Source organism: Phoca vitulina, unplaced genomic scaffold (genome assembly GCF_004348235.1).
Source record: "Phoca vitulina isolate PV1807 unplaced genomic scaffold, GSC_HSeal_1.0 scaffold32, whole genome shotgun sequence".
NCBI classification, from domain to species: Eukaryota; Metazoa; Chordata; class Mammalia; order Carnivora; family Phocidae; genus Phoca; species Phoca vitulina.
This window is the reverse complement of record NW_022589735.1, coordinates 2,587,103-2,611,917: the sequence shown is the minus strand read 5'-3', so window position 1 is coordinate 2,611,917 and position 24,815 is coordinate 2,587,103. Positions and strand designations below refer to the sequence as shown.

General features: G+C 38.8%; 2 protein-coding genes across 9 annotated transcripts in view; one reads left to right on the top strand and one right to left on the bottom strand.

Annotated features, from left to right (window-relative positions):
- Window positions 1-20,310, top strand: part of PKD2L2 (polycystin 2 like 2, transient receptor potential cation channel) — a 48,241-nt gene extending 27,931 nt beyond the window's left edge. For 3 of the 4 annotated variants that reach the window (XM_032425115.1, XM_032425112.1, XM_032425114.1), the window contains 2 exons: window positions 16,242-16,354; window positions 16,786-18,064. In XM_032425115.1, coding sequence (XP_032281006.1) covers window positions 16,242-16,354; window positions 16,786-16,882 — 210 coding nt within the window. In that variant the 3' untranslated portion in view covers window positions 16,883-18,064. Of the gene's footprint in view, window positions 1-16,241; window positions 16,355-16,785; window positions 18,065-20,258 lie in introns of those variants that run through there. The other variant, XM_032425113.1, reaches the window with a different exon arrangement.
- The window catches only part of FAM13B (family with sequence similarity 13 member B), a 144,551-nt gene continuing 137,898 nt past the window's right edge, over window positions 18,163-24,815 (bottom strand). For all 5 annotated transcript variants that reach the window (XM_032425107.1, XM_032425106.1, XM_032425108.1 and 2 more), the window contains 4 exons: window positions 23,439-23,522; window positions 23,194-23,357; window positions 21,849-21,950; window positions 18,163-20,515 (listed from right to left, as the gene is read on the bottom strand). In XM_032425107.1, the coding sequence (XP_032280998.1) occupies window positions 20,392-20,515; window positions 21,849-21,950; window positions 23,194-23,357; window positions 23,439-23,522 (474 nt within the window). In that variant the 3' untranslated portion in view covers window positions 18,163-20,391. The remainder of the gene's footprint in view (window positions 20,516-21,848; window positions 21,951-23,193; window positions 23,358-23,438; window positions 23,523-24,815) is intronic.

Here is a 24,815-nt window from a genome sequence, read left to right as displayed (position 1 = left end):
CTTGTGCTTTCTCTCTCTCTGACAAATAAATAAAATCTTAAAAAAAAAAAAAAAAGACTAAATATAGTTGGGTAATGGAGAGGAAGATGATGAGGAGGAAAAAACCACAAGCTCATTTTCTTGTTGAACTTGTTTGATTCCTTGTTGAGAGAACCAAAGCAAGAAGAGAGGACCCAAGTTGCATAAAAGGATACATGAATAAAAACAAACCACTAAAACAAAAATATATACCATCCTAAGGGTAGAAGAACCAAAACAAAAACAAAAAGCAAAATATGCCATGTGGTAAAAAAATTTCAAACATACCATAAAACAGTGTAACTGTGCCCAGTTATGTCTGACATATCAGTAGAAGCAACTACACTTAATTTACTTAAAAAGAAAAATTTTCAGATTGAATCACAAAGCAACACCCAGTTCTATGCTATATCCTAAAGTATACACCTAAAACAAAGTGATTCAGAAAAGTTCAATATAAAAGAGCGAGCAAAGGTGTCAACAGGTAAGCAAAAGATTTAGAGGACACAACTGAATAAGGTAGAATTCTAGACCTACAGCAAAAAAAAAAAAAAAAAAGAAAAGAAAAAGACCTACAGCTCTAAATGAGATGAAGGGCACTTTATAGTGCTAATATCAACTTTAATAGTTATGATTATCTATGCACCAAATAATACAGCCTCAAATTCCATCAAGTATGGCCTACTAAACTTATAAAATGAGAAATAGACAGGAACACTAAAAATAGAGATCAGGAAAAATGAAAGGATAAGAACTACAAAACAATATACTGAATACGGTGATCTTATAGTTACGTATTTAACTTTGTACTCTCAGAAGATAGATCTGCTTTTCAAAAACCCATTCATAACAAATGATCATATAGAGGCACCTGGGTGGCTCAGTTAAGCGTCTGCCTTCAGCTCAGATCATGATCCCAGGGTCCTGGGATTGAGCTCCACATCAGGCTCCCTCTGCCCCTCCCCCCACCCCCGCTCGTCCTCACTCTCTATCTCAAATAAATAAATAAAATCTTTTTAAAAAAATGACCATCTATTGGGCCACAAAGAAACTCAATAAATTCCAAAAATTGGTTAATATAGGAAAAATTATTTAAAAGCAACGTAGTGGGGGGGGCGGAGCAAGATGGCGGAGGAGTAGGAGACCTGGATTTCGTCTCCTCTCAGGAATTCAGCTGGATAGGGATCAAACCATTCTGAACACCTACAAACTCAACAGGAGATCGAAGAAAAGAAGAGCAACAACTCTCTGAACAGAAAAGCGACCACTTTCTGGAAGGTAGGACGTGCGGAGAAGTGAATCCGAGGCATTATTCGGGAGGATAGACGGCGGGGGAGGGGCCTCCATCGGCCGCTTCTGGCAAGTGATAGAGCCACGGAGCACAAAATCGGAACTTTTAGAAGTCTGCTCCGCTGAGGGACGTCACTCTGGTGGCGAAGTGGGGGGTGGAACCCTCGCGGGACAGTGTGGTCTCAGGACCCTCAGGGTCACAGAAAGACCGGGGGTGCCTGAGTGCGGCAGAGCTCCCAGGTATTGGAGCAGGGAAGCCGGCTGCAGAGACGGAGCCCAGGCGCGGGCTCTCAGCTCGGGGTTGCTATAAACCGTGATCCGCGGCACAGTCGGGCCACTGCTCCTCCAGCAGGGACCCAACAAGCGGCAGATCCGGGGAGACTCACCTTCTATCCCCGGGAGGAGAGGTGCGGGAGCGCACCGCGGGGATCTGCTGGGTTTGGAGACTCCACCCGGGGTTGGGTGCCAGATAGAAAGGCGCGGTCACAGGCCGGGTGAGCGCGGAGTGTGGCCCGAGACCGGGGAGACGGGAGTGACTGACTGCTTTTCTCTGGGGGCTCGCTGAGGAGCGGGACCCCGAGTTCTCGGCTCCGCTGGGGCGGAGACTGGGAGGCCGCCATTTTCACTCTCCGCCTCCAAAGCTGTACGGAAAGCTTGCAGGGAACAAAAGCTCCGGAGAGCAAACCCGAGCAGATTACTTAGCCCGGACCGGCAAGGGCGGGGCAATTCTGCCTCCGGCAAAGACATTTGGGAACCACGGCAACAGGCCCCTCCCCCAGAAGATCAGCGAGAACAGCCAGCCAAGACCAAGTTTACCGATCAATGAGAACGGCAGAACTCCAGCACTAGGGGAATACTGCACATAGAATTCATGGCTTTTTTACCATGATTCTTTAGTCTTTCAAAGTTAATTATTTTTTTTAACTGTCTTTTTTCCTTTTTTCCTTTTTTCTTTTTTTTTGAATTTTTCTTTTTCCCTTTTTCAACCAACATCTTATCAATCCCTTTTTTAAAAAAAAAACATTTTTATTTTTCATTTTTAAAGTCATATTCTATCCCTTCATAGTAGTTACCCGTATTTTTGGCATATATATATAAGTTGTTCTCTCTTTAAAATCTTGAGATAGTTTCTTCTAACAGATCAAAATATACTCTAAATCTCTAGTGTATGGTTTTTTTCTACTCCCCTGCCTGATCACATTCTCTCCCTCTTTTCTTTCTTTCTTTCTTTTTTTTTTTAATCCTCTTCTTTCTTTTTTCAAACAACTTATCAAATCCTTTTTTAAAATTTTTTATAATTTCCATCTTTACAGTCATATTCCATCCCTTCATCATATCAACCCTTATTTTTGTACATATATGTTTTTCTTTCTTTAAAATTTTGGGAGGGACTTTCTTTTAACAGACCAAAATACACCCAAAATCTAGTGTGTGGCACTGATATATAATCCAGCCTGATCATATTTGATCACATTCTGTTTTTGTTTTGTTTTGTTTTGTTCTGCTTTTGTTTGTTTTTATCTTTATCTTTTTCTTTTTTCTTTTTTTCTTTCCTTTTCTTTTTTCTCTCTTTCCCGTTCTTTTCCCACTGCTTCAGGTCTTTTCTGATTTGTTTAGAGTATATTTTCTGGGGACGTTGTTACCCTGCTAGCATTTTGTTCTCTCATTAATCTATTCTCCTCTGCACAAAATGACAAGATGGAAAAAATCACCTCAACAAAAAGAACAAGAGGTAGTACCGACTGCCAGGGACCTACTCAATACGGACATTAGTACGATGTCAGATCTAGAGTTCAGAATCATCACTTTAAAGATACTAGCTGGGCTTGAAAAAAACATGGAAGTTATTAGAGAAACCCTTTCTGGAGAAGTAAAAGAACTAAAATCTAACCAAGTAGAAATCAAAAAGGCTATCAATGAGGTGCAATCAAATATGGGGGCGCTAACTGCTAGGATAAATGAGGCAGAAGAAAGAATCAGTGAGATAGAAGACCAAATGATGGAAAATAAAGAAGCTGAGAAAAAGAGAGATAAACAACTACTGGATCACGAGGGCAGAATTCGAGAGATAAACGATACCATAAGACGAAACAACATTAGAATAATTGGGATCCCAGAAGAAGAAGAAAGAGAGAGAGGGGCAGAAGGTATAATGGAGCAAATTATAGCAGAGAACTTCCCTAATTTGGGGAAGGAAACAGGCATCAAAATCCAGGAAGCACAGAGAACCCCTCTCAAAATCAATAAAAATAGGTCAACACCCCGACATCTAATAGTAAAACTTACGAGTCTCAGAGACAAAGAGAAAATCCTGAAAGCAGCTCGGGAGAAGAGCTATGTAACCTACAATGGTAGAAACATTAGATTGGCAACAGACTTATCCACAGAGACCTGGCAGGCCAGAAAGGACTGGCAGGACATATTCAGAGCACTAAATGAGAAAAATATGCAGCCAAGAATACTATATCCAGCTAGGCTGTCATTGAAAATTGAAGGAGAGATAAAAAGCTTCCAGGACAAACAAAAACTAAAGGAATTTGCAAACACGAAACCAGCCCTACAACAAATATTGAAAGGGGTCCTCTAAGCAAAGAGAGAGCCTAAAAGCAACATAGACCAGAAAGGAACACAAACAATATACAGTAACAGTCACTTTACAGGCAATACAATGGCACTGAATTCCTATCTTTCAATAGTTACCCTGAATGTAAATGGGCTAAATGCCCCAATCAAAAGACACAGGCTATAAGATTGGATAAAAAAACAAGACCCATCGATATGCTGTCTGTAAGAGACTCATTTTAGACCCAAAGACACCCCGAGATTGAAAGTGAGGGGGTGGAAAACCATTTACCATGCTAATGGACACCAAAAGAAAGCTGGGGTGGCAATCCTTATATCAGACAAATTAGATTTTAAACCAAAGACTGTAATAAGAGATGAGGAAGGACACTATATCATACTTAAAGGGTCTATCCAACAAGAAGATCTAACAATTGTAAATATCTATGCCCCTAACATGGGAGCAGCCAATTATATAAGGCAATTAATAACAAAAGCAAAGAAACACATTGACAACAATACAATAATAGTGGGGGACTTTAACACCCCCCTCACTGAAATGGACAGATCGTCTAAGCAAAAGATCAACAAGGAAATAAAGACTTTAAATGACACACTGGACCAAATGGACTTCACAGACATATTCAGAACATTCCATCCCAAAGCAATGGAATACACATTCTTCTCTAGTGCCCATGGAACATTCTCCAGAATAGATCACATCCTAGGTCATAAATCAGGTCTCAACCGGTACCAGAAGATTGGGATCATCCCCTGCCTATTTTCAGACCACAGTGCTTTGAAACTAGAACTCAATCACAAGAGGAAAGTTGGAAAGAACTCAAATACATGGAAGCTAAAGAGCATCCTACTGAAGAATGAATGGGTCAACCAGGAAATTAAAGAAGAATTAAAAAAATTCATGGAAACCAATGAAAATGAAAACACAACTATTTAAAATCTTTGGGATACAGCAAAGGCAGTCCTAAGAGGAAAGTATATAGCAATACAAGCCTTTCTCAAGAAACAAGAAAGGTCTCAAGTACACAACCTAACCCTACACCTAAAGGAGCTGGAGAAAGAACAGCAAATAAAGCCTAAACCCAGCAGGAGAAGAGAAATAATAAAGATCAGAGCAGAAATCAATGAAATAGAAACCAAAAGAACAGTAGAACAAATCAACGAAACTAGGAGCTGGTTCTTTGAAAGAATTAACAAGATTGATAAGCCCCTGGCCAGACTTATCAAAAAGAAAAGAGAAATGACCCAAATCAACAAAATCATGAATGAAAGAGGAGAAATCACAACCAACACCAAAGAAATACAAACAATTATAAGAACATATTATGAGCAACTCTATGCCAGCAAATTAGATAACCTGGAAGTAATGGATGCATTCCTAGAGATGTATCAACTCCCAAAACTGAACCAGGAAGAAATAGAAAACCTGAACAGACCTATAACCACTAAGGAAATAGAAGCAGTCATCAAAAATCTCCCAAAACACAAAATCCCAGGGCCAGATGGCTTCCCAGGGGAATTCTACCAGACATTTCAAGAAGAATTAATACCTATCCTTCTGAAACTGTTCCAAAAAATAGAAATGGAAGGAAAACTTCCAAACTCATTTTATGAGGCCAGCATTACCTTGATCCCAAAACCAGACAAAGACCCCATCAAAAAGGAGAATTACAGAACAATATCCCTGATGAACATGGATGCAAAAATTCTCACCAAAATACTAGCCAATAGGATCCAACAGTACATTAAAAGGATTATTCACCACGACCAAGTGGGATTTATCCCTGGGCTGCAAGGTTGGTTCAACATCCGCAAATCAATCAACGTGATACAATACATTAACAAAAGAAAAAACAAGAATCACATGATCCTCTCAATAGATGCAGAAAAAGCATTTGACAAAGTACAGCATCCTTTCTTGATCAAAACTCTTCAGAGTATAGGGATAGAGGGTACATACCTCAATATCATAAAAGCCATCTATGAAAAACCTACAGCGAATATCATTCTCAATGGGGAAAAACTGAGAGCTTTCCCCCTAAGGTCAGGAACGCGGCAGGGATGTCCACTATCACCACTGCTATTCAACATAGTATTGGAAGTCCTAGCCACAGCAATCAGACAACAAAAAGAAATCAAAGGCATCCAAATTGGCAAAGAAGAAGTCAAACTCTCACTCTTTGCAGATGATATGATACTTTATGTGGAAAATCCCAAAGACTCCACCCCAAAACTGCTAGAACTCATACAGGAATTCAGTCAAGTGGCAGGATATAAAATCAATGCACAGAAGTCAGTGGCATTCCTATACACCAACAACAAGTCAGAAGAAAGAGAAATTAAGGAGTTGATCCCATTTACAACTGCACCCAAAACCGTAAGATACCTAGGAATAAATCTAACCAAAGAGGCAAAGGATCTGTACTCAGAAAACTATAAAATACTCATGAAAGAAATTGAGGAAGACACAAAGAAATGGAAAAACGTTCCATGCTCATGGATTGGAAGAACAAATATTGTGAAGATGTCAATCCTACCTAGAGCAATCTACACATTCAATGCAATCCCCATCAAAATACCATCCACTTTCTTCAAAGAAATGGAACAAATCATCCTAAAATTTGTATGGAACCAGAAAAGACCCCGCATAGCCAGAGGAATGTTGAAAAAGAAAAGCAAAGCTGGCGGCATCACAATTCCAGACTTCCAGCTCTACTACAAAGCTGTCATCATCAAGACAGTATGGTACTGGCACAAAAACAGACACATAGATCAATGGAACAGAATAGAGAGCCCAGAAATGGACCCTCAACTCTATGGTCAACTAATCTTTGACAAAGCAGGAAAGAATGTCCAATGGAAAAAAGACAGTCTCTTCAACAAATGGTGTTGGGAAAATTGGACAGCCACATGCAGAAGAATGAAACTGGACCATTTCCTTACACCACACACAAAAATAGACTCCAAATGGTTGAAAGACCTCAATGTGAGACAGGAGTCCATCAAAATCCTAAAGGAGAACACAGGCAGCAACCTCTTCGACCTCAGCCGCAGCAACTTCTTCCTAGAAACATCGCCAAAAGCAAGGGAAGCAAGGGCAAAAATGAACTATTGGGACTTCATCAAGATAAAAAGCTTTTGCAAAGCAAAGGAAACAGTCAACAAAACCAAAAGACAACCGACAGAATGGGAGAAGATATTTGCAAATGACATATCAGAGAAAGGGCTAGTATCCAAAATCTATAAAGAACTCATCAAACTCAACACCAAAAGAACAAAGAATCCAATCAAGAAATGGGCAGAAGACATGAACAGACATTTTTCCAAAGAAGACATCCAAACGGCCAACAGACACATGAAAAAGTGTTCAATATCGCTCGGCATCAGGGAAATCCAAATCAAAACCTCAATGAGATACCACCTCACACCAGTCAGAATGGCTAAAATTAACAAGTCAGGAAATGACAGATGTTGGCGGGGATGCGGAGAAAGGGGAACCCTTCTACACTGTTGGTGGGAATGCAAGCTGGTGCAGCCACTCTGGAAAACAGTATGGCGGTTCCTCAAAAAGTTGAAAATAGAGCTACCATATGATCCAGCAATTGCACTCCTGGGTATTTACCCCAAAGATACAAAAGTAGGGACCCGAAAGGCTACATGCACCCCGATGTTTATAGCAGCAATGTCCACAATAGCCAAACTGTGGAAAGAGCCAAGATGTCCATCAACAGATGAATGGATAAAGAAGATGTGGTATATATATACAATGGAATATTATGCAGCCATCAAAAGGAATGAGATCTTGCCATTTGCAACAACGTGGATGGAACTGGAGGGTATTATGCTGAGCGAAATAAGTCAAACAGAGAAAGACATGTATCATATGACCTCACTGATATGAGGAATTCTTAATCTCAGGAAACAAACTGAGGGTTGCTGGAGTGGGGGGTGGGGTGGGAGGGATGGGGTGACTGGGTGATGGACACTGGGGAGGGTATGTGTTCTGGTAAGCGCTGTGAATTGTGCAAGACTGTTGAATCTCAGATCTGTACCTCTGAAACAAATAATGCAATATATGTTAAGAAAGAAAAGAAGAAGAAAAAGAATGTAGCAGGAGGGGAAGAATGAAGGGGCGGAAATCGGAGGGGGAGAAGAACCATGAGAGACGATGGACTCTGAAAAACAAACTGAGGGTTCTAGAGGGGAGGGGGTTGGGAGGATGGGTTAGCCTGGTGATGGGTATTGAGGAGGGCACGTTCTGCATGGAGCACTGGGTGTTATGCACAAACAATGAATCATGGAACACTATATCTAAAACTAATGATGTAATGTATGGGGATTAACATAACAATAAAAAAATTAAAAAAAAAAAAGAAAATACAAAAAAATAAAAAATAAAAGCAACGTAGTAAAAATGTTTTAACAAAATCAGAAAAAAAAGATTATTTAACCAAGACTTTAAACTATTAAACAATTCTTGGGGTGCCTGGGTGGTTCAGATGGTTAAGCACTGGACTCTTGATTTCCGCTGGGGTTATGATCTCAGGGTGGTGAGAATTGAGTCCCTTCTGGGAGTCCACACTCAATGGGGAGTCTGCTTCTCTCCCTCTTCCTCTGCCCCCCCCCCCCCCCGCGCTGCCCTGCTCACGCTTGCATGCACTCTCTCTCTCTAAAAATAAATAAAATCCTTGGGGCGCCTGGGTGGCTCAGTCAGTTAGGTATCCCACTCTTGATTTCAGCTCAGGTCATGATCTCAGTGTTGTGAGATCGCGCCCGGCATCAGGCTCCACATTCAGTAAAGAGTCTGCTTGAGATTCTCTCCCTCTGCCCCTCCCCCCCAGCTTGCATTCTCTCTTTCCTTCCAAGTAAATACTTAAAAATAAATAAAATCTTTAAAAAAAACTATTAAACAATTATTGAATCAAATAGGAAATACAAAATGAAATTGCAGAATTCTTATAAAAAAACAATAAAAACACTATAGACCAGAATCTATGAGATAAGGTCAAATGCCAGAGGGAAATCAACAGCCTTAAATTTATCAATAAAAATCAAGACTGAAAAACTGTATGTAACTCAAAAAGTTAGAAAAGAACAATAAATAGAAAAAACAGAAATAAGAAAGATAAAAACAATTAACGAGTGGCAAATACAAAGTTGTATAAATAAATAAAATGGCTGGTTCTTTGAAAAGATCAGTGGGAAGAAACTACTAGCCAACAAACATGGACTAAGAGGGAGAAAGCATAAACCTGCATAGTAAGAAATTGCAATGGGAGAAATAATGAAAAAACACCACTGAAACTGAAGAAACACAAACAAAGGGAAGGATATTCCATGCTCATGGATTAGAAGCCTTAGTACTGTTAAAATATTCATACTACCTGGAGCAATATACAGATTGAATGCAATCCCTATCAAAATTCCAATGGCATTTTGCACAGAAAAAGAACGAAGAATCCTAAAATATGCATGGAACTACAAAGACCTCAAATAGTCAAAGCCATCTTGAGAAGAGTAACTGGAGAAAGAAGAAAGCTGGAGGTGTAATACACCCTGATTTCAAATTATATTACAAAGCTTTTGGGGCACCTGGGTGGCTCAGTCAGTTAAGCATCTGCTCAGGTCATGATCTCAGGGTTGTGAGATCAAGCCCTGCATCGGGCTCTGCGCTGGGTGTGGAGCCTCCTTAATATTCTCTCTCTCCTTCTCCCTCTGCTCCTCTCTCGCCCTTGCTTGCGCATTTTCTCTAGAAAACAAGAAAAAAAAAAAAAACAAAAAACCCAGAGCTTTGGCAATCTAAATATTCTGGTATTTGCATAAGAAGAGACACAAAAACCAATGGAATAAAATAGAGAGTCCAGAAATAAACCCTCGCATATATGACCAATTAATTTATGACAAAAGCGCCAAGACTATACAATGGGGGAGGGACAATCTCTTCAATAAATGGTGCTGGGGAAACTAGACAGGCACATGCAAAAGAGCAAAACTGGACCAATATCTTACATGAAATTTAAATAAAATTAGCACAAAATGGATTAAAGACTTGAACGTTAAGACACGAAACCATAAAACTCTTAGAAGACAATGTAGGCAGTAAGTTCCTTGTCATCAGTCTCAGTGATGATTTTTTGGATCTGACACCAAAAACAAAGACAGCAAAGGCAAAAACAAAACAAGGTGGACTAGAGCAAGCTAAAAAGCCTCTGGGCAGCAAAGGAAACAATTAACAAAATGAAAAGGCAACCTACTGCATAGAAGAAAATATTTGCAAATTATATATCTGATAAGGAGTTAATATCCAAAATATAAAAAGAACTCATACAACTCAATAACAAACTGAAAACAATCCAACTGGAAAATGAGCAGAGGATCTGAATAGACATTTGTCCAAAGAAGACATAGAGGTGGTCAACAGGTACATGAAAAGGTGCTCAACATTCCTAATCATCAGGGAAATGCAAATCAAAACCGCAATGAGCTATCACCTCACACTAGTCAAAATGTCTGTCATCAAAAAGACAAGAGATATCAAGTATTGACAAGGATGTGGAGAAAAGGGAACTCTTGTGCACTGTGGGTGGGAATGAAAACTGGTGCAGCCACTGTGGAAAACAATATGGAGGTTCCTCAAAAAATTAAAACTAGAACATATAATTACCAGTAATTCCAATTCTGGGTATTTATCTGAAGGGAATAAAAACACTTAATTCTTGGGGCGCCTGGGTGGCTCAGATGGTTAAGCGTCTGCCTTCGGCTCAGGTCATGATCCCAGGGTCCTGGGATCGAGTCCCACATCTGGCTCCTTGCTCAGCGGGAAGCTGGCTTCTCCCTCTCCCACTCTCCCTGCTTGTGTTCCCTCTCTCGCTGTCTCTCTCTCTGTCAAATAAATAAATAAAATCTTTAAAAAAAAAAAAAAACACTTAATTCTAAAAGATATCCACACCGTGTTCATTGCAGCATTATTTAGAATAGCCAAGACGTGGAAATAACCTAAGCGTCCATCAATGAATGAATGGATAAAGAAATGGATATATGTACAAAGGAATACTACTCAGCCATTTAAAAAAAAAAAAAAAAAAAAAAAGGAGAGTGCCTGGGTGGCTCAGTTGGTTAAGCGACTGCCTTCGGCTCAGGTCATGATCCCGGAGTACCGGGATCGAGTCCCGCATCAGGCTCCCTGCTCAGCGGGGAGTCTGCTTCTCCCTCTGACCCTACCCCCTCCTGTGCTCTCTCTCTCTCAAATAAATTTAAAAAAAAACAAAAAACCTCAGCATTTAAAAAAAAAGGAAATGCTGCCAACTTGCAACAATATGGATATACCTTGAGAGAATTATTTTAAGTGAAATAAGTTAGAGAAAGACAAGTACTGTATGATCTCATCTGTCGAATCGAAAAACAACAAAAAACAAAACAAAAAACTGAACTCCTAAATACAGAGAACAGATTGGTGGTTCAAGAGGGGGAAGGGTGGGAGTTGGTAAAATGGGTGAAGGTGGTCAAAAGGTACAAACTTCCAATTATAAAATAAGTTCTGGGGATGCATGTATAGCATGATGACTACAATTAATAATACCATATTGTATATTTGAAAGTTACTAAGTTCCAATCACAAGAAAAAAATCTATAACTGTAGTGATGGATGTTAACTATTAACTACACTTACTATAGTGACCATTTCACAATATATACATAGATGAAATCATTATGTTGTACACCTGAAAAAATCACTAAGAGACTTTTTTGTATAACTCTTTGCAAATAACATTTGAAAAACTGAATGCAGTGGGTAATTTTTCTCTGAAAATAAATTTACCAAAACTGAACCCAGAATAGAGCTTACAAAGACTAAACAAATCCACTCTGTAGAATATTATGAAGTCATCAGAGCTACCTGAAAAATAAATCAGGCCCAGATGGCTTCACAAAGGAATTTTATCAGATTTGTAAGGAACAAATAGTTTCAATCTATTTAAGCTGTTCCAGAAAAAAAGAGAAAATGGAAAGCTTCCAAATTATTTTTATAAAATGGCTATATAGTCATTATGTAAAGTGACTATATATACATATACACACACTATATATATACACATACACACACATATAAAATAACAATATATATACACACACACATACACATACCACTTACAAATTTTGATCAAAAATCCTAAATAAAATATTAGCAACAGAACCTAACAGAACACAGTAATATATCATGATTCAATAGGGTTTATTCTAAGAATGGAAAGACGGTTTAAAATTGGTAATCAACTAATTAACAAAATTCATTCTATTAATAGATCCAAAAGGAAAGTTGCATGATCATTTTCCACAGATGCTGGGTATTTGATAAGATTCAGCATCCAGTCTTAGGGGGACAAAAAAACAACAAAAAACAGAAATCAATGGACACTTCCTTGATATGGTAAAAACATACTTAATCTCACGCCTAAGCTAGCACCTTACTTAACAGGGAAACACTGGACATGTCAGGAACAAGAAAGGATGTACTGGAGGAATCAGCCAAAAACAATTAAGTAAGAAAAATAAATTCGAAGTGTAAGAATTGGGAGAGAAGAGATATAAACTACCTTTACTTGACATATGATTCTCTTAAGTTTCCTTATGCAAATCGGTATGCATGTTTCCTAGGTATGCAAGTACCAGAATTCAATATAGCAATAATAAAAAAATAATTTACATAGTTATGTCATATATGCAAACACCAACCAGTTCATTAAAAATTATAACATAATACTCTCTAATAGCAACAAAGCAGAAAATGCCCAAGATTTTTTAATAAAAAGTATTTAAAACCAAGATAAGGAAAATTAAAGCATGCCTTAAAGACACAAAATACACTTGATCAAATATGAATATATACTTTCAGTCAGGACCTAATCAGGAAAATGGAGTACACATTATATATATTTTTATTTTTTTTTCTTTTTTAAGATTTTATTTATTTATTTGATAGAGAGAGCACAAAGGGGGTGTGAGAGGGAGAAGCAGGCTTCCCGCTGAGCAGAGAGCCTGATGCGGGACTCGAACCCCAGACCCTGGAATCATGACCTGAGCTGAAGACAGCTTAACTGACTGAGCCACCCAGGTGTCCCCACATTATATATTTTAAACAGAAAAAATTTACTACAGGGAACTGGTTACATGGGTCCTGGAAGGCAGAAAAAGTAAAAACACTGACGCAACTCATACTCTAGGAAGATGCTACCACTCCCAAGGCTAAGGTTACAAAAGGTGAAGTTATCTGAACCTCCTCTTAGAGAAGGAGCCTACAGAGCTATTGTTCAGACCTCTGAGGTAACCCCCATCCCACTCCTGCTGTTACTGTTTCTGAGGGAGTATGGTGAGCCTGGTTCTGGGTGTGCCGACGGGCTCTGGCATGCTGCAGCCAGGAGCCAGCCCCGGCTGCTGGAGGGGACTACCATCAGCAGAAGCAATGCTGACAGATAAAAACCCAGATCCTTCACCCCACCATCCTTCACGAAGGCAGAACCCAACAAGCCAGCAGCAAGAGTCTGGGGAATGAGGTTTGTAAAACCTGAGACCTAGCACCAGAGAGCATAAAAGGGTAAATTTTGAGTTGAGAGAAATCAGCTAAATAGTAGGTCCAGGTGACCCTTTTGGCTATTTAGTATATACATATGTAAATATACACACATGTGTATATTTAGTATACACATACAACTTGCATATAATGACATTAACTATTTTTCATGGTTCCCTCCAATAAGGTGGAACTATCCTTTATACAAATGAAGGCACTTTTATCCTCTCCCCCAAAAGGGAGAAGCAAAGTCCCAAGAATAATTCTATCTCTGGGTGATGTTAAGACCTTTCCTAATGATATCACAATTCCTTAAGAACTTAATGTTTAAACTACAAAGTTTGTTTTTTTTAGTAAACTCTACCCACCACACAGGGCCTGAACTCACAACCCCGAGATCAAGAGTTGCATGCTCATACTGACTACACCAACTAGGCATCCCTAAACTACAAAGTTTATTTTTGGACATAAAACAGGCATACCCCAGAGAATTCCCTGGGTTCCAAATATAGCCCTCTCTGCACCTGTTTTTTTTTTTTTTTTTTTTTTTTTATTTATTTGACAGACAGAGACACAGCGAGAGAGGGAACACAAGCAGGGGGAGAGGGAGAGGGAGAAGCAGGCTTCCCACTGAGCAGGGAGCCTGATGCGGGGCTCGATCCCAGGATCCCGGGATCATGACCTGAGCCGAAGGCAGACGCTTAACGACTGAGCCACCCAGGCGCCCCATCTGCACCTGTTTTGTAGCAGCAACCAATTTCCCCTTGGTACTCAGTCCATTGAGTACCCACTTCTTTGCTTGCTGGTTCAGTAGCCTGAGGAATCCCAAATGGCCAGGTGATAGTCTCTTATTCTTATAGTCAGATATCATGTCCCTTGGTGGAAGCACATCATCTATGAAGGTCTGATTCTTTGGAGTTCCCCTGCTACCAAATACTCGTTAGTCCAGTCAGAAAAACAAACACACACAAGGCAGTCAAAAAAGAGGGCATTTACTACAGAGAATTCCTTCCTGAGGTATTAGAGGACTAGAAGAGCCAGTGTTGAACACTAAATGAATGCAGGGACAACAGTAAGTGACAGCTACCATCTACAGGGAAGAGGTGAGGCGATTAGAACCTTGAAACTTGGAGAAAATGCCCCCAGAATTGCCACTCTGCTTGTGAGGAAAGACGCCACTTTCCTGTGAACGTCAAGGCAGGCTTCAAGAAGTAGTGATGGTTGAGATGGGTTTTTTTGAAGGATGAGTCAAGTTTACTAGGCAGTCTTAACCCATACTACTACCACATCCATATTATTACAGGCCTGGTCATTTACAAATATTGCATGGCCTACCACTTTAACACCATATTAAAAGTGTAAGTGAATATGTCAAAATGTGAATGCTATAATGTGGCCAAAATAAAACTGCTATAGCAAGATTGAAAGCCATCCTTTCCTACTTATGCTATGTTGGTTTAAAAGCAGACAACGTCTGATAGTTTCTCTGACCAGAACAGCACACATTTATCAAGTAAACAGTGTACAAACTTAGGCATCACCATCCCCTCTGGGCAAAGTAATCAGAATTCTCATAAAGGGATCAACTTTGGTACTTCAAATCATTGCTGGAGCAGGGCAGTATCATACTGATTTACTGAGAAGACTTTGGATCTGGGGCGCCTGGGTGGCTCAGGGGGCGCCTGGGTGGCTCAGTCGTTAAGCGTCTGCCTTCGGCTCAGGTCATGATCCCGGGGTCCTGGGATCGAGCCCTGCATTGGGCTCCCTGCTCTGCTGGAAGCCGGCTTCTCCCTCTCCCACCCCCCTGCTTGTGTTCCCTCTCTCGCTGTGCCTCTGTCAAATAAATAAATAAAATCTTAAAAAAAAAGAAAAAAAGACTTTGGATCATATCAGATGCAAAATCTTTTTTTTTTTTAAAGGTATATTTATTTATTTACTTATTTGAGAGAGAGAGCACAAGCAGGGGGAGTGGCTGGCAGAGGGAGAAGCAGAAGCAGGCTCCCCAACTGAGCAAGGAGCCCAATGCGGGACTCGATCCCAGGACCCTGGAATCATGACCTGAGCAGAAGGCAGATGCTTAACCGACTCAGTCACCCAGTTTTTTTTTTTTTTTTTTTTTTTTTTTTTTTTTTTTTTAAGTGCTGTCCCTATTTTCTACATTACGTAAGAGTGCATTTTTTCTAAAGTTGGGAAAAAGTTATTTGGACACTAAAAGGGGAAGCGGGTGGTAGTGAGGACAAAACACAGGAAGGACTCTTTAGGAGCAGAGACAAACGTAGCAACAATTTTCTGTTATGAGGAACTTATTTTGGGGTCTGTGGGCAGATTGGAGTGCACACATTGATGCAGTAATCCTGAAAAGGGGACCAGGGACTGTTAGGTAAGACTGCAGTGGTCTGGCTTTGAAGCAGCTGGGAGGGCAAATACCCACAGATGTACTTGAAGTACATCTGCTTCATTACACAACAGAAGTACAGAAAAGAAAAGCTCAGCTTTAGCCTAGTGAAGAACAGAGAATGTAAGAAATTCAGCTGGAGAGGCAGAGGGGAAGATGGCAGTGAAACGAGAATAAGCTGATGATTTTTAATTTAAAAAACCCCTAACTCTGGTGAGCAGTTCTAACACCAAGTCCTCTCAAATGAATCTGCTGATGCATAGATCTTAAAGCCAGGAAGGGCAAAACTCCAGTGGGGCTCAAAACCACAGCCCTGGAGAGACTAGTTTAAGATTTTCAACCCCATGATGCTCGAGTGCCAACGATGCTTGTCCTGTGACTTGACAGGAGATTCAAAGTGCAAAGCAGATGAAAAAGTGGAAAGAGAGGCTTGAGAAAAAGTATTATTCTGCAGAAATTCAAGATGACTACCAGCCTGTTACTCAACAGGAATTTCGAGAGTAAGTATGTGTTCTAACCAGGGCACTGTGGGATATCATGATATGGGGACCGGGGCCATGAGTTCCATTATTTTCCTGAAACCAGACCTTATTCTGTTGAATATGGTCATCTTTTTAACCCAACTTTGAAATTAAACAGAAAGCACAAGACTCTATTTGTTTAAATGTAAGGTGAGAGTGGAACCAATTGCTTTTATCCTTACATCTCCAAATAGGAACTGCCAATTTATATTTGATATGCATAGCAGCAAACACTGTTCTCCAGTTTTAGATTATAAGATCCAAACTTGGCCACACTAGGCATGTTTTAGAAGCTTAAAATACTATCTTCCCACTCCCAAGTACTTAACAATAGGTACTAATAATCTGCTGACTCTTTATGCACAAAGGTATGTTACTCATTCTCTGCTTCCTTCTAAATTATCCTCTAGACTCTTTTTATATGCCGTGGAGCTGGAGAAAGAATTACACTATGTCAGTCTAAAACTAAACCGAGTGATGAGAAAGATTTCAACTCTACAACCTTGAGAGACGTGCAGGTGAGAACCTATGATACGATCATTGAGTATTTCTAACAAAGATTTATCCTTGTACTGAATTATTTCCTAAACATGTCCCCATTACAGGTACACTTTGAAAACACTACACCACCTATCAGCAAACTATCGTCAGTCAATGATAATCTCAAAAGATTTCCAGAAATTAAGTGCCCCTGAATGGGACCTACTGTACAATCCATGTGTATTACAGCACGCATCCAGAGTATACACGCAGTTACACATAAAGGATTTTATGACATTTATTAAATTCTAGCAATGTGAAGATAAAGTACAAAATAATGCTGCTTATGGTTCATGGGGAAGGTCTTTAATAGGTCACTAAGTAGGTAAAGTCAGTTTTCTCAGTGCTACCTAGAGTATAAAAACTGTTGGTGCTTTCATCATATACCATGTTCTAACTTCTTCTGGCCATAGATAAATTAATAAATACTTAGGATTTTGGAAAACCATTATATAAGACCCCAAATAAAATAATCTCACCTCCATTCTTTCCAGTTTGAGGTCACCTAGAAAAAGCTAAAATGTAGAAGAACAAACTTCCCAATCATCTACAGAAATTTCACTAATATTTTCAAACTGGAAATTCATCTAAAAAGTTCCTAAAGTAACACATTTAAAGTTTCCTTAAAGTGTTTCCTCACCAATCTAAAAGCAAAATATACTTTAAAAAACAAAGAGCAAGGTAGGAGTATCAGGGTTATGAGAAGTCAACTTAATGTATGAGAAGTAGGAATGAGGGCACTGCAAAAGCCCTGTCTGGGTGGTTGGAAAGTTGTGTGTAGTAGTAACTCTTTTAATTTCTTTAGTGGGTTACATAAGCCCTCCTAGAAGAGCCATATGTTCTCTTGGCACAAACACCATCATCTGACCATAGTACTCAACTTCCACATTGATGCTCAATAGATTTTAAATCTACCCGCCTCCCTGAGGCCAACCTCTTCTCTCAGAAAACAGTACCTCAAGTTTGCTTAGTAGGATAATTCACTGCAACAAGGAATGCTGACTGTTCTCCTGCATCTTCTCCCTACATTCCCACAAGGCAATCAACAACATGGCCTTTCCTTGTCTTACCAATCCCCAGAGCTGTAGCCAGCCAAGTGGTTTAGCAACCCTGTTGTCCCCCAACATGGTCCCTCATTGAGGTAACTCAAACAAAGCCTAAGAACATTAAGGCAAGGAAACACTTAAGGTCTTTTTCTTTTCGAGTATCTAGTGAAAACAAAACAAAAAACATTTATATTGACTTGGAACATTCAAGTTATTTTATTACAAAAGTCTATACAATGAAGTGCCAGACACAGCAATGCAATTATATTGGTGGTCATATATATCTATATATTATTTGTATATAGATATACAGTTTTTACTTGTACCAAAGTAAAACTATCACAGACTGCCTAATTCTACCGCCTACTGCTCAACTCTGACACACAGTACTGTCACAGCGTGCTAAGTGCTGCCATGCCACTTGTATCTATTCTACCTGCAGCCAAACATGAACAGTGAGTAACCAACACCATGAAGCAGCTGTTAATTCTAAAATGAAACCAGTCAGGCCACTGACTTATAAAAATATGGTACTCATATAGATTTAGCATTATAAAGAAGGAATATATTATTTAAAACATTTAAATAGTGCATATGGACATTTTTGCATGTGGTATATAAAACATTCATATAAAACAATATACAGTGCACATTAAATTAGATGTTTGGATATACTCCCTCCCATCTGGAGACTGAAAGAAATTAAATGCACACTGCATGCTGCATTCAAATCAAAGTGTTACTTCTTTTGGCATTTTCAATTTCATTTTTCTAGGTATACATTATGAATAACCTAGCCGTATCAAAAGGAAACCACACAAGAAGGGCTGGATTTAGTGCTTTATTCCCCAACTACATGTTCACCACCAATGAACATTCCCTCCCCCCAAAAAAGGCATTGCACACACAGGTGAAATGTGAAATCCTAGAAACACTACTTATTATCAAGCTACTTCATGTGCTTACTATGTAATAGTGCCAGAAGTCTGAGGTTCATGCTTCCCTCACTTGGTTAAAGAATGTTGCAGAAGTCCCATTTTTATATGGAACTGTTAATATCAGCTAGTTAAGAAAACCATGCATGAATCAATGCATGCAAAACATGGGCACAAAGTGAGACACTCATCAATCCAAAAAAGCACCAGGAAAAAAATTAACACTTACATTAAGCCTGACCAGAATATGCTGTTATTGACTATATTCTTAGCTCAAATAAAGTCACCAATCTGTGAAAATGATTAGCAGAATGATACCGGAAGAGTACTTGAAGAAAAGCCATGCAAAGCCAAAGAATAAAAGATAAGCTTAGATTATATGACAAGGGGCATACCACCACACAACTGCTTTAAACAGCATGTGACTGAGGAAAAGGGCTCCTGTTAGAGGATGTTTTCTTTATGGATTTTGCTGATTTAAAAAAAAAAAAATGATGCAACCCCCAGAAGGTACACGTAAAAGTGCAGTGGTATAGCCCTTGTGAAGAAAAGATTTAATTCAGGCGTAATGATTCTTTTGCCAACTTAGGCCCATCTGACTGAACACACAAATCTGAGCACCATCAGTGTTCCTACATAGACATGGCTATTTTCTCACATTATCTGGAGGTGGGTAGGGGGAAAAAATACAGGATCTGATCCAGACAAACCACATCATCACCAGCTAATAAACAGTAACTGAGGAAACAAACAGTAACTTATGTCCCGTAGGCAGCATGTGATATGATTCAGTTCTGTGTATGATGTGTGGTGTGTGTTTTCACTATACTAATAAACAAGGTCACTTTTTGGTCTACCCTCTGTTATCTTCATCCAGGAGCTGTGTGACCACTGAATTGCAAAATTTTTCTAACATACTACCTGTGAGAAAGTGTCACTTTGGAAATTAAACAGAAATGTGTTCCACAGTAGGACTTGAAATTTCAGTTGATTTTGGTTTTCTAAGAAAACATAGGACATAGTTGCATATGTGCACATTTATAGGCTTTTCTTTCAAATTTTCAGTCATTCTGTAAGAAAAAGGCAACTGAAGAATTCAATGTGAAGATGTTCCTCTCAATTTTCTTCAGTAATTAAAAAAATAATAATAAAAATAAAGTTGGTGATAACAAAAAGCTTGTATCTCCAAAGTTCTTGAAGTTGAAAGAATAAAGTACTAGTCTTTTGCTAACAGGATGTATCTGTAGTACAAAACAATGAAGAAAACTGGATGTTTGCTAAAGGTGGAGAGGACAGTCTGTGGTTAATATGGAACACCACGCTCCCTAGAGAGGGTCTACTTACCCTCCCGTCTTTCTCTAGTGGCACCACAACCAAGTACAAAATGATACTCTCGGAGTGCCTGACAAAATGAACTCAAGTACCAGCCAAGTACACACGATGACAGCTTCAGGGAATACAACTGATTTTTATGATGTTTTCAAGGAGCATATTTTTATATGGATTTTGAAGAATCTTGTTTGCTGATAAGAACTTCAAGAAGCCTGAGTTTGGCTTTAATTTTCTTGTACTCCTTGTACTCCTCAAGCACTGGAACACGATCCTCTTTCTGGGCATTCCTAGGGTAGAAAATAAAATCTGTAATATTCTAGAGATCATCTGAAAAATAAAGTCCCAGAAGATGTCCTAATGTGAGACACAAGGTTACCAAATATAAATTCAAATAAAAAATTCCTCTGCAAGAAAAAAGATTACTGGACTAGTTCCCCCCATCCCCAAGAACATTCCTAAAATACTTCTATTTTTGATGAATTTCTCTATTGACAGATTAAATAATGCTATACTTAACAATGATCATTGCAGAAAACTAGGAAGTAACCAAACATTTTAGTAAGACATGCAGTGCTAGACTCTGTCAGGTCTGTGAGTGTATATTAAGTGCCAGAGGGTTACAACCAGTCATTTCATACATTTAGAAGGTACTTGAAAAATGCATTCTTACACTTAGGGTTTTTTTTAACCATTTTGCCAACTATATAGAAGACTCTCAAAGTAAACACATTTTGGAATTTGTAATATAGCTACTGGCTTGGTAAGACTACCCAGTTACATATATGGAAAAACTTTTCTGAGGCCTGAGATAATGCTCATTTCTGGCCACCATCTGAATTAGAATGTATTTTCCTTTAACAAACAAACAAAAAAAAAAGGTGTTACTTTTAAAAGAGTTCCACTGGGTCACCTGTGTCTCAGTTAGATAAAAGCATATGCCATACTGTATCCTAGAAGCCCACTGTTGATTGGCACCATTACATGTTAGAAATGGGAATGGCCCAACATGCAGCCCAAGCAGCAACAGTCTCAGTCTTAAGAATCCACACTGAGAATACCAGTCATGTTACAGGACCCTTTCTAAAAGGAAAAACAGGGGCGCCTGGGTGGCTCAGTCAGTTAAGCATCCGACTCTTGATTTCAGCTCAGGTCATGATCTCAGGGTCGTGAGATGGAGCCCCACATTGGGCTCCATGCTCAGCAGGGAGTCTGCTTGAGAGTCTCTCTCCCTCCCTCTGCCCCTCCCCCTTCTCTCTCTCTAAAATAAATAAATCTTTAAAAAGAATTAAAAATAAAAATAAAACATCTTATTTCACAAAACACTTCCAAAAAGATGAGAATGTAGAATTCAAAAACACAATGTAACTGCCACTCAACCAAGCCTCCTAGGACAACTCTGAAATATTCTATCAGATGTTGCTTATTCTACCTCTGACTTTTTCTTGCCGTTAATAGATTACAGGCCTTCAAACTAAAAGGTATGTTTTCTACTTTTATTTTCAATGGTAATATCCTTACATGCACAATTTATTTCTACTCCTATACATTCCTTTAATTTAGCATATGGGCACCTGTAAGTTCAAGGAGAAAGAAGACTTAATTTTGTGATGTTCAACAAACCTTCCATTCTTTTGATAAAATGCTTCTTCAAATTCCCGTAACGTTTTGCGTAGTTTCTTTTTTTCAGCTCTGGCTTTCCAAAGTTGTTCCAGTAATTCAGGCCTAAAATTTAAATGGGAAGAAAACATTACTGAAAGAGCACTGTGGTTCTTAGCAGGGGTTCAAACCCTGGCTGCAAACTAAAGTCAGCTGGGGAGCATTTAGAATCTACCAATGCCTAATCTGCAGCCCAGACCAACTAAATGTACCAATAGCTACAGGTAGGGCTCTACATCAGTATTGGGGGGGGGGGCGGTTTCCCCAGGTGACCTTAAAGTGAAGCCAAGGCTACTGTGGAAAACAATATGGAGGTGGCTCAAAAAATTAAAAACCATATGATCCAGTATTTCCACTACTGGGTATCTACCCAAAGAAAACAAAAACATTAATTCGAAAAGATATATGTACCCCTATGTTTACTGCATCATTATTTACAACAGCCAAGATATGGAAGCAGCCCAAGTGTCCATCAACAGATGAATGGATAAAGAAGATGTGGTGTCACATACACACACACACAATTATGGAATATTACTTGGCCATAAAAAAAAAAATGAAATCTTGCCATTTCCAACAACATGGATGAACCTAGAGGGTATAGTGGTAAATGATTTAAGCCAGAGAGAAAAAAAATCTGTATGATTTCACTTACATGTGGAATTCAGAAAACAAAACAAACAGTCTCATTAAAACAGGGAACACACTGGGTGGCTGTGAGGGAGGGAGCTGGATGGGGGGCTAGGTAAAATAAGTGAAAGGGATAAAGAGGCACAAACTTCCAGTTATAAAGTAAAGAAGTCACAGAGGTGAAAAGTACAGCACAGGGAATATAGTCAATAATACTGTAGTAACATTGTATGTGACTACATTTATTGTGGTGAGCAATGAGTAATATATAGAATTGTTGAATCAACAATGCTGTATACCTGAAACTAATATAACACTATATGTTAATTATACTTTAAAAAAAAAAAGTGAAGCCAGGGCTGAAGACCACCATCATACACCGTTATCAGGGAAAGAAGCTGATAGAGAATAAACGTAACTCTCAGCTGGTTCCAGCATTCTGTTACGAAACAAATGTCGGATTTTAGTTTCTTTAATTTTTAAAACACACTAATGTTTAATAAAGAAAATGTGAATGACAACATTTGTAAATCACACCCTTTAAGAAAGGTGTATCTCTTGAGCACATATTAATTCCCTCCAAGTGCTTGATTATTTAACACTGAACTTCTCAGCATGTAAATTTCATTACACAAATAGATTAAAAAAAAAAAAAAAAACCACAAACCAGCATACATACATAGAAGCTGCTCGAGTACTTGACAATCGAAGATCCAGAGCCAGTTTTTCTTGATTTTCTTCAACATCAGATTCAGAGTTTTCCAATGAAGACTGTGCCTGTACAGCAGTTTTCAAGATATCAGTTAGCTCAGAGGACAGGGTAACACCATCTTCTTCTTCTTCCTAAAAAGATACCAAACAGGAATCAAATAGGCCATGACTCTCAACTTTTTCTTTCAGAGAATGATTTCTCTTAAGGATTACCTTGATTTCTTCAAAAAAATGGGCAGTTTCTCCTTCTATGATTGGTTGTAACATCTGACCCCTTCGCTTGGAAGATGGAGATCCCTGTAACAATCAACATGGTTTCTGCTTTATTTAAAGCATTCAAAGAAAGCTTCATTCACTATGGAACAGCTACTAAACTTCATTTTCAAAATCTTAACCATACCATTTAAAATTTTTTAGGAATTCCTTAGTAAATTCATTTTTGCTTATGTTTTCTTGTTATGTATGCACACGAATGCTAAATGATCATTTATGTCTGGATAGTCTAAAAGAGCTCATTCAATGAATAAAAAATAAAGTATTACATGTAATTTTATTCGGAACATTTTTCTTTTTAACAAGAGCTGTCAACTTTTTTAGTCTCAGGACACCTTTAAACTCCTTTTTAAAAAAACCATATAGTTCACTCCTTTAAAGTGTACAATTTAGCGGTTTTTAGTATATTTACAAAGTTGTGCAACCATCACCTCTAATTCCAAAATAGCTCATCACCCCAAAAGAAACTCTGTACTTATTAGCTATTAACTCATTTGCCCTCTCCCCCTACCCCTTGGCCAACTAATCTACTCTGTCTTAATGGGCTGGTCTATTCTAGGTATTTCATAAATGGAATCATACAATATGTGGCCTTTTATATTTTGCTTCTCTCGCTTAGCATGTTTTTAAGGTTTACCCATGTTGTAGCATATATTGGTACCTTCATTCCTTTCTTAAGGCTAATATTCCATTATATGAATATACCACATTTTGTTTATCCATCAGTTGCTGCACATTTGGGGTTTTTTCTACTTTTTAGCCATTATGAATGATGCTGCTATGAATATTTGTAAGTTTTCATGTAAACATGTTTTCAGTTCTCTCAGGCATATACCTAGGAGGAGAACTGCAAGGTCAGATGAGAACCCTATGTTTAATCCTTTGAGGAACCGTCAAACTATTTATCAAAGCGGCTGCACCATTTTACATTCATCAGCAGCGTGTAATGTAAGCATTCCAATTTCTCCACATCCTGTCAACACTGTTATCTTTTCTCATTAAAGCTATCCTAGTGGATATAAAGTGGTATCTGAATGTTTTGTTTTTTTTTTTTAAGATTTATTTATTTATTTGAAAGCGCGAGAATGAGAGAGAGAGTACTTGAGAGGGGGGAGGGTTAGAGGGAGAAGCAGGCTCCTCGCTGAGCAGGGAGCCCGATGCGGGACTCGATCCAGGGACTCCAGGATCATGACCTGAGCCGAAGGCAGTCGCTTAACCAACTGAGCCACCCAGGCGCCCCTGAATGTGGTTTTTATTTGCATTTCCTAATAACTCATGTTGTTGATCATCTTTTCATATATTTAATGGCCATTTATA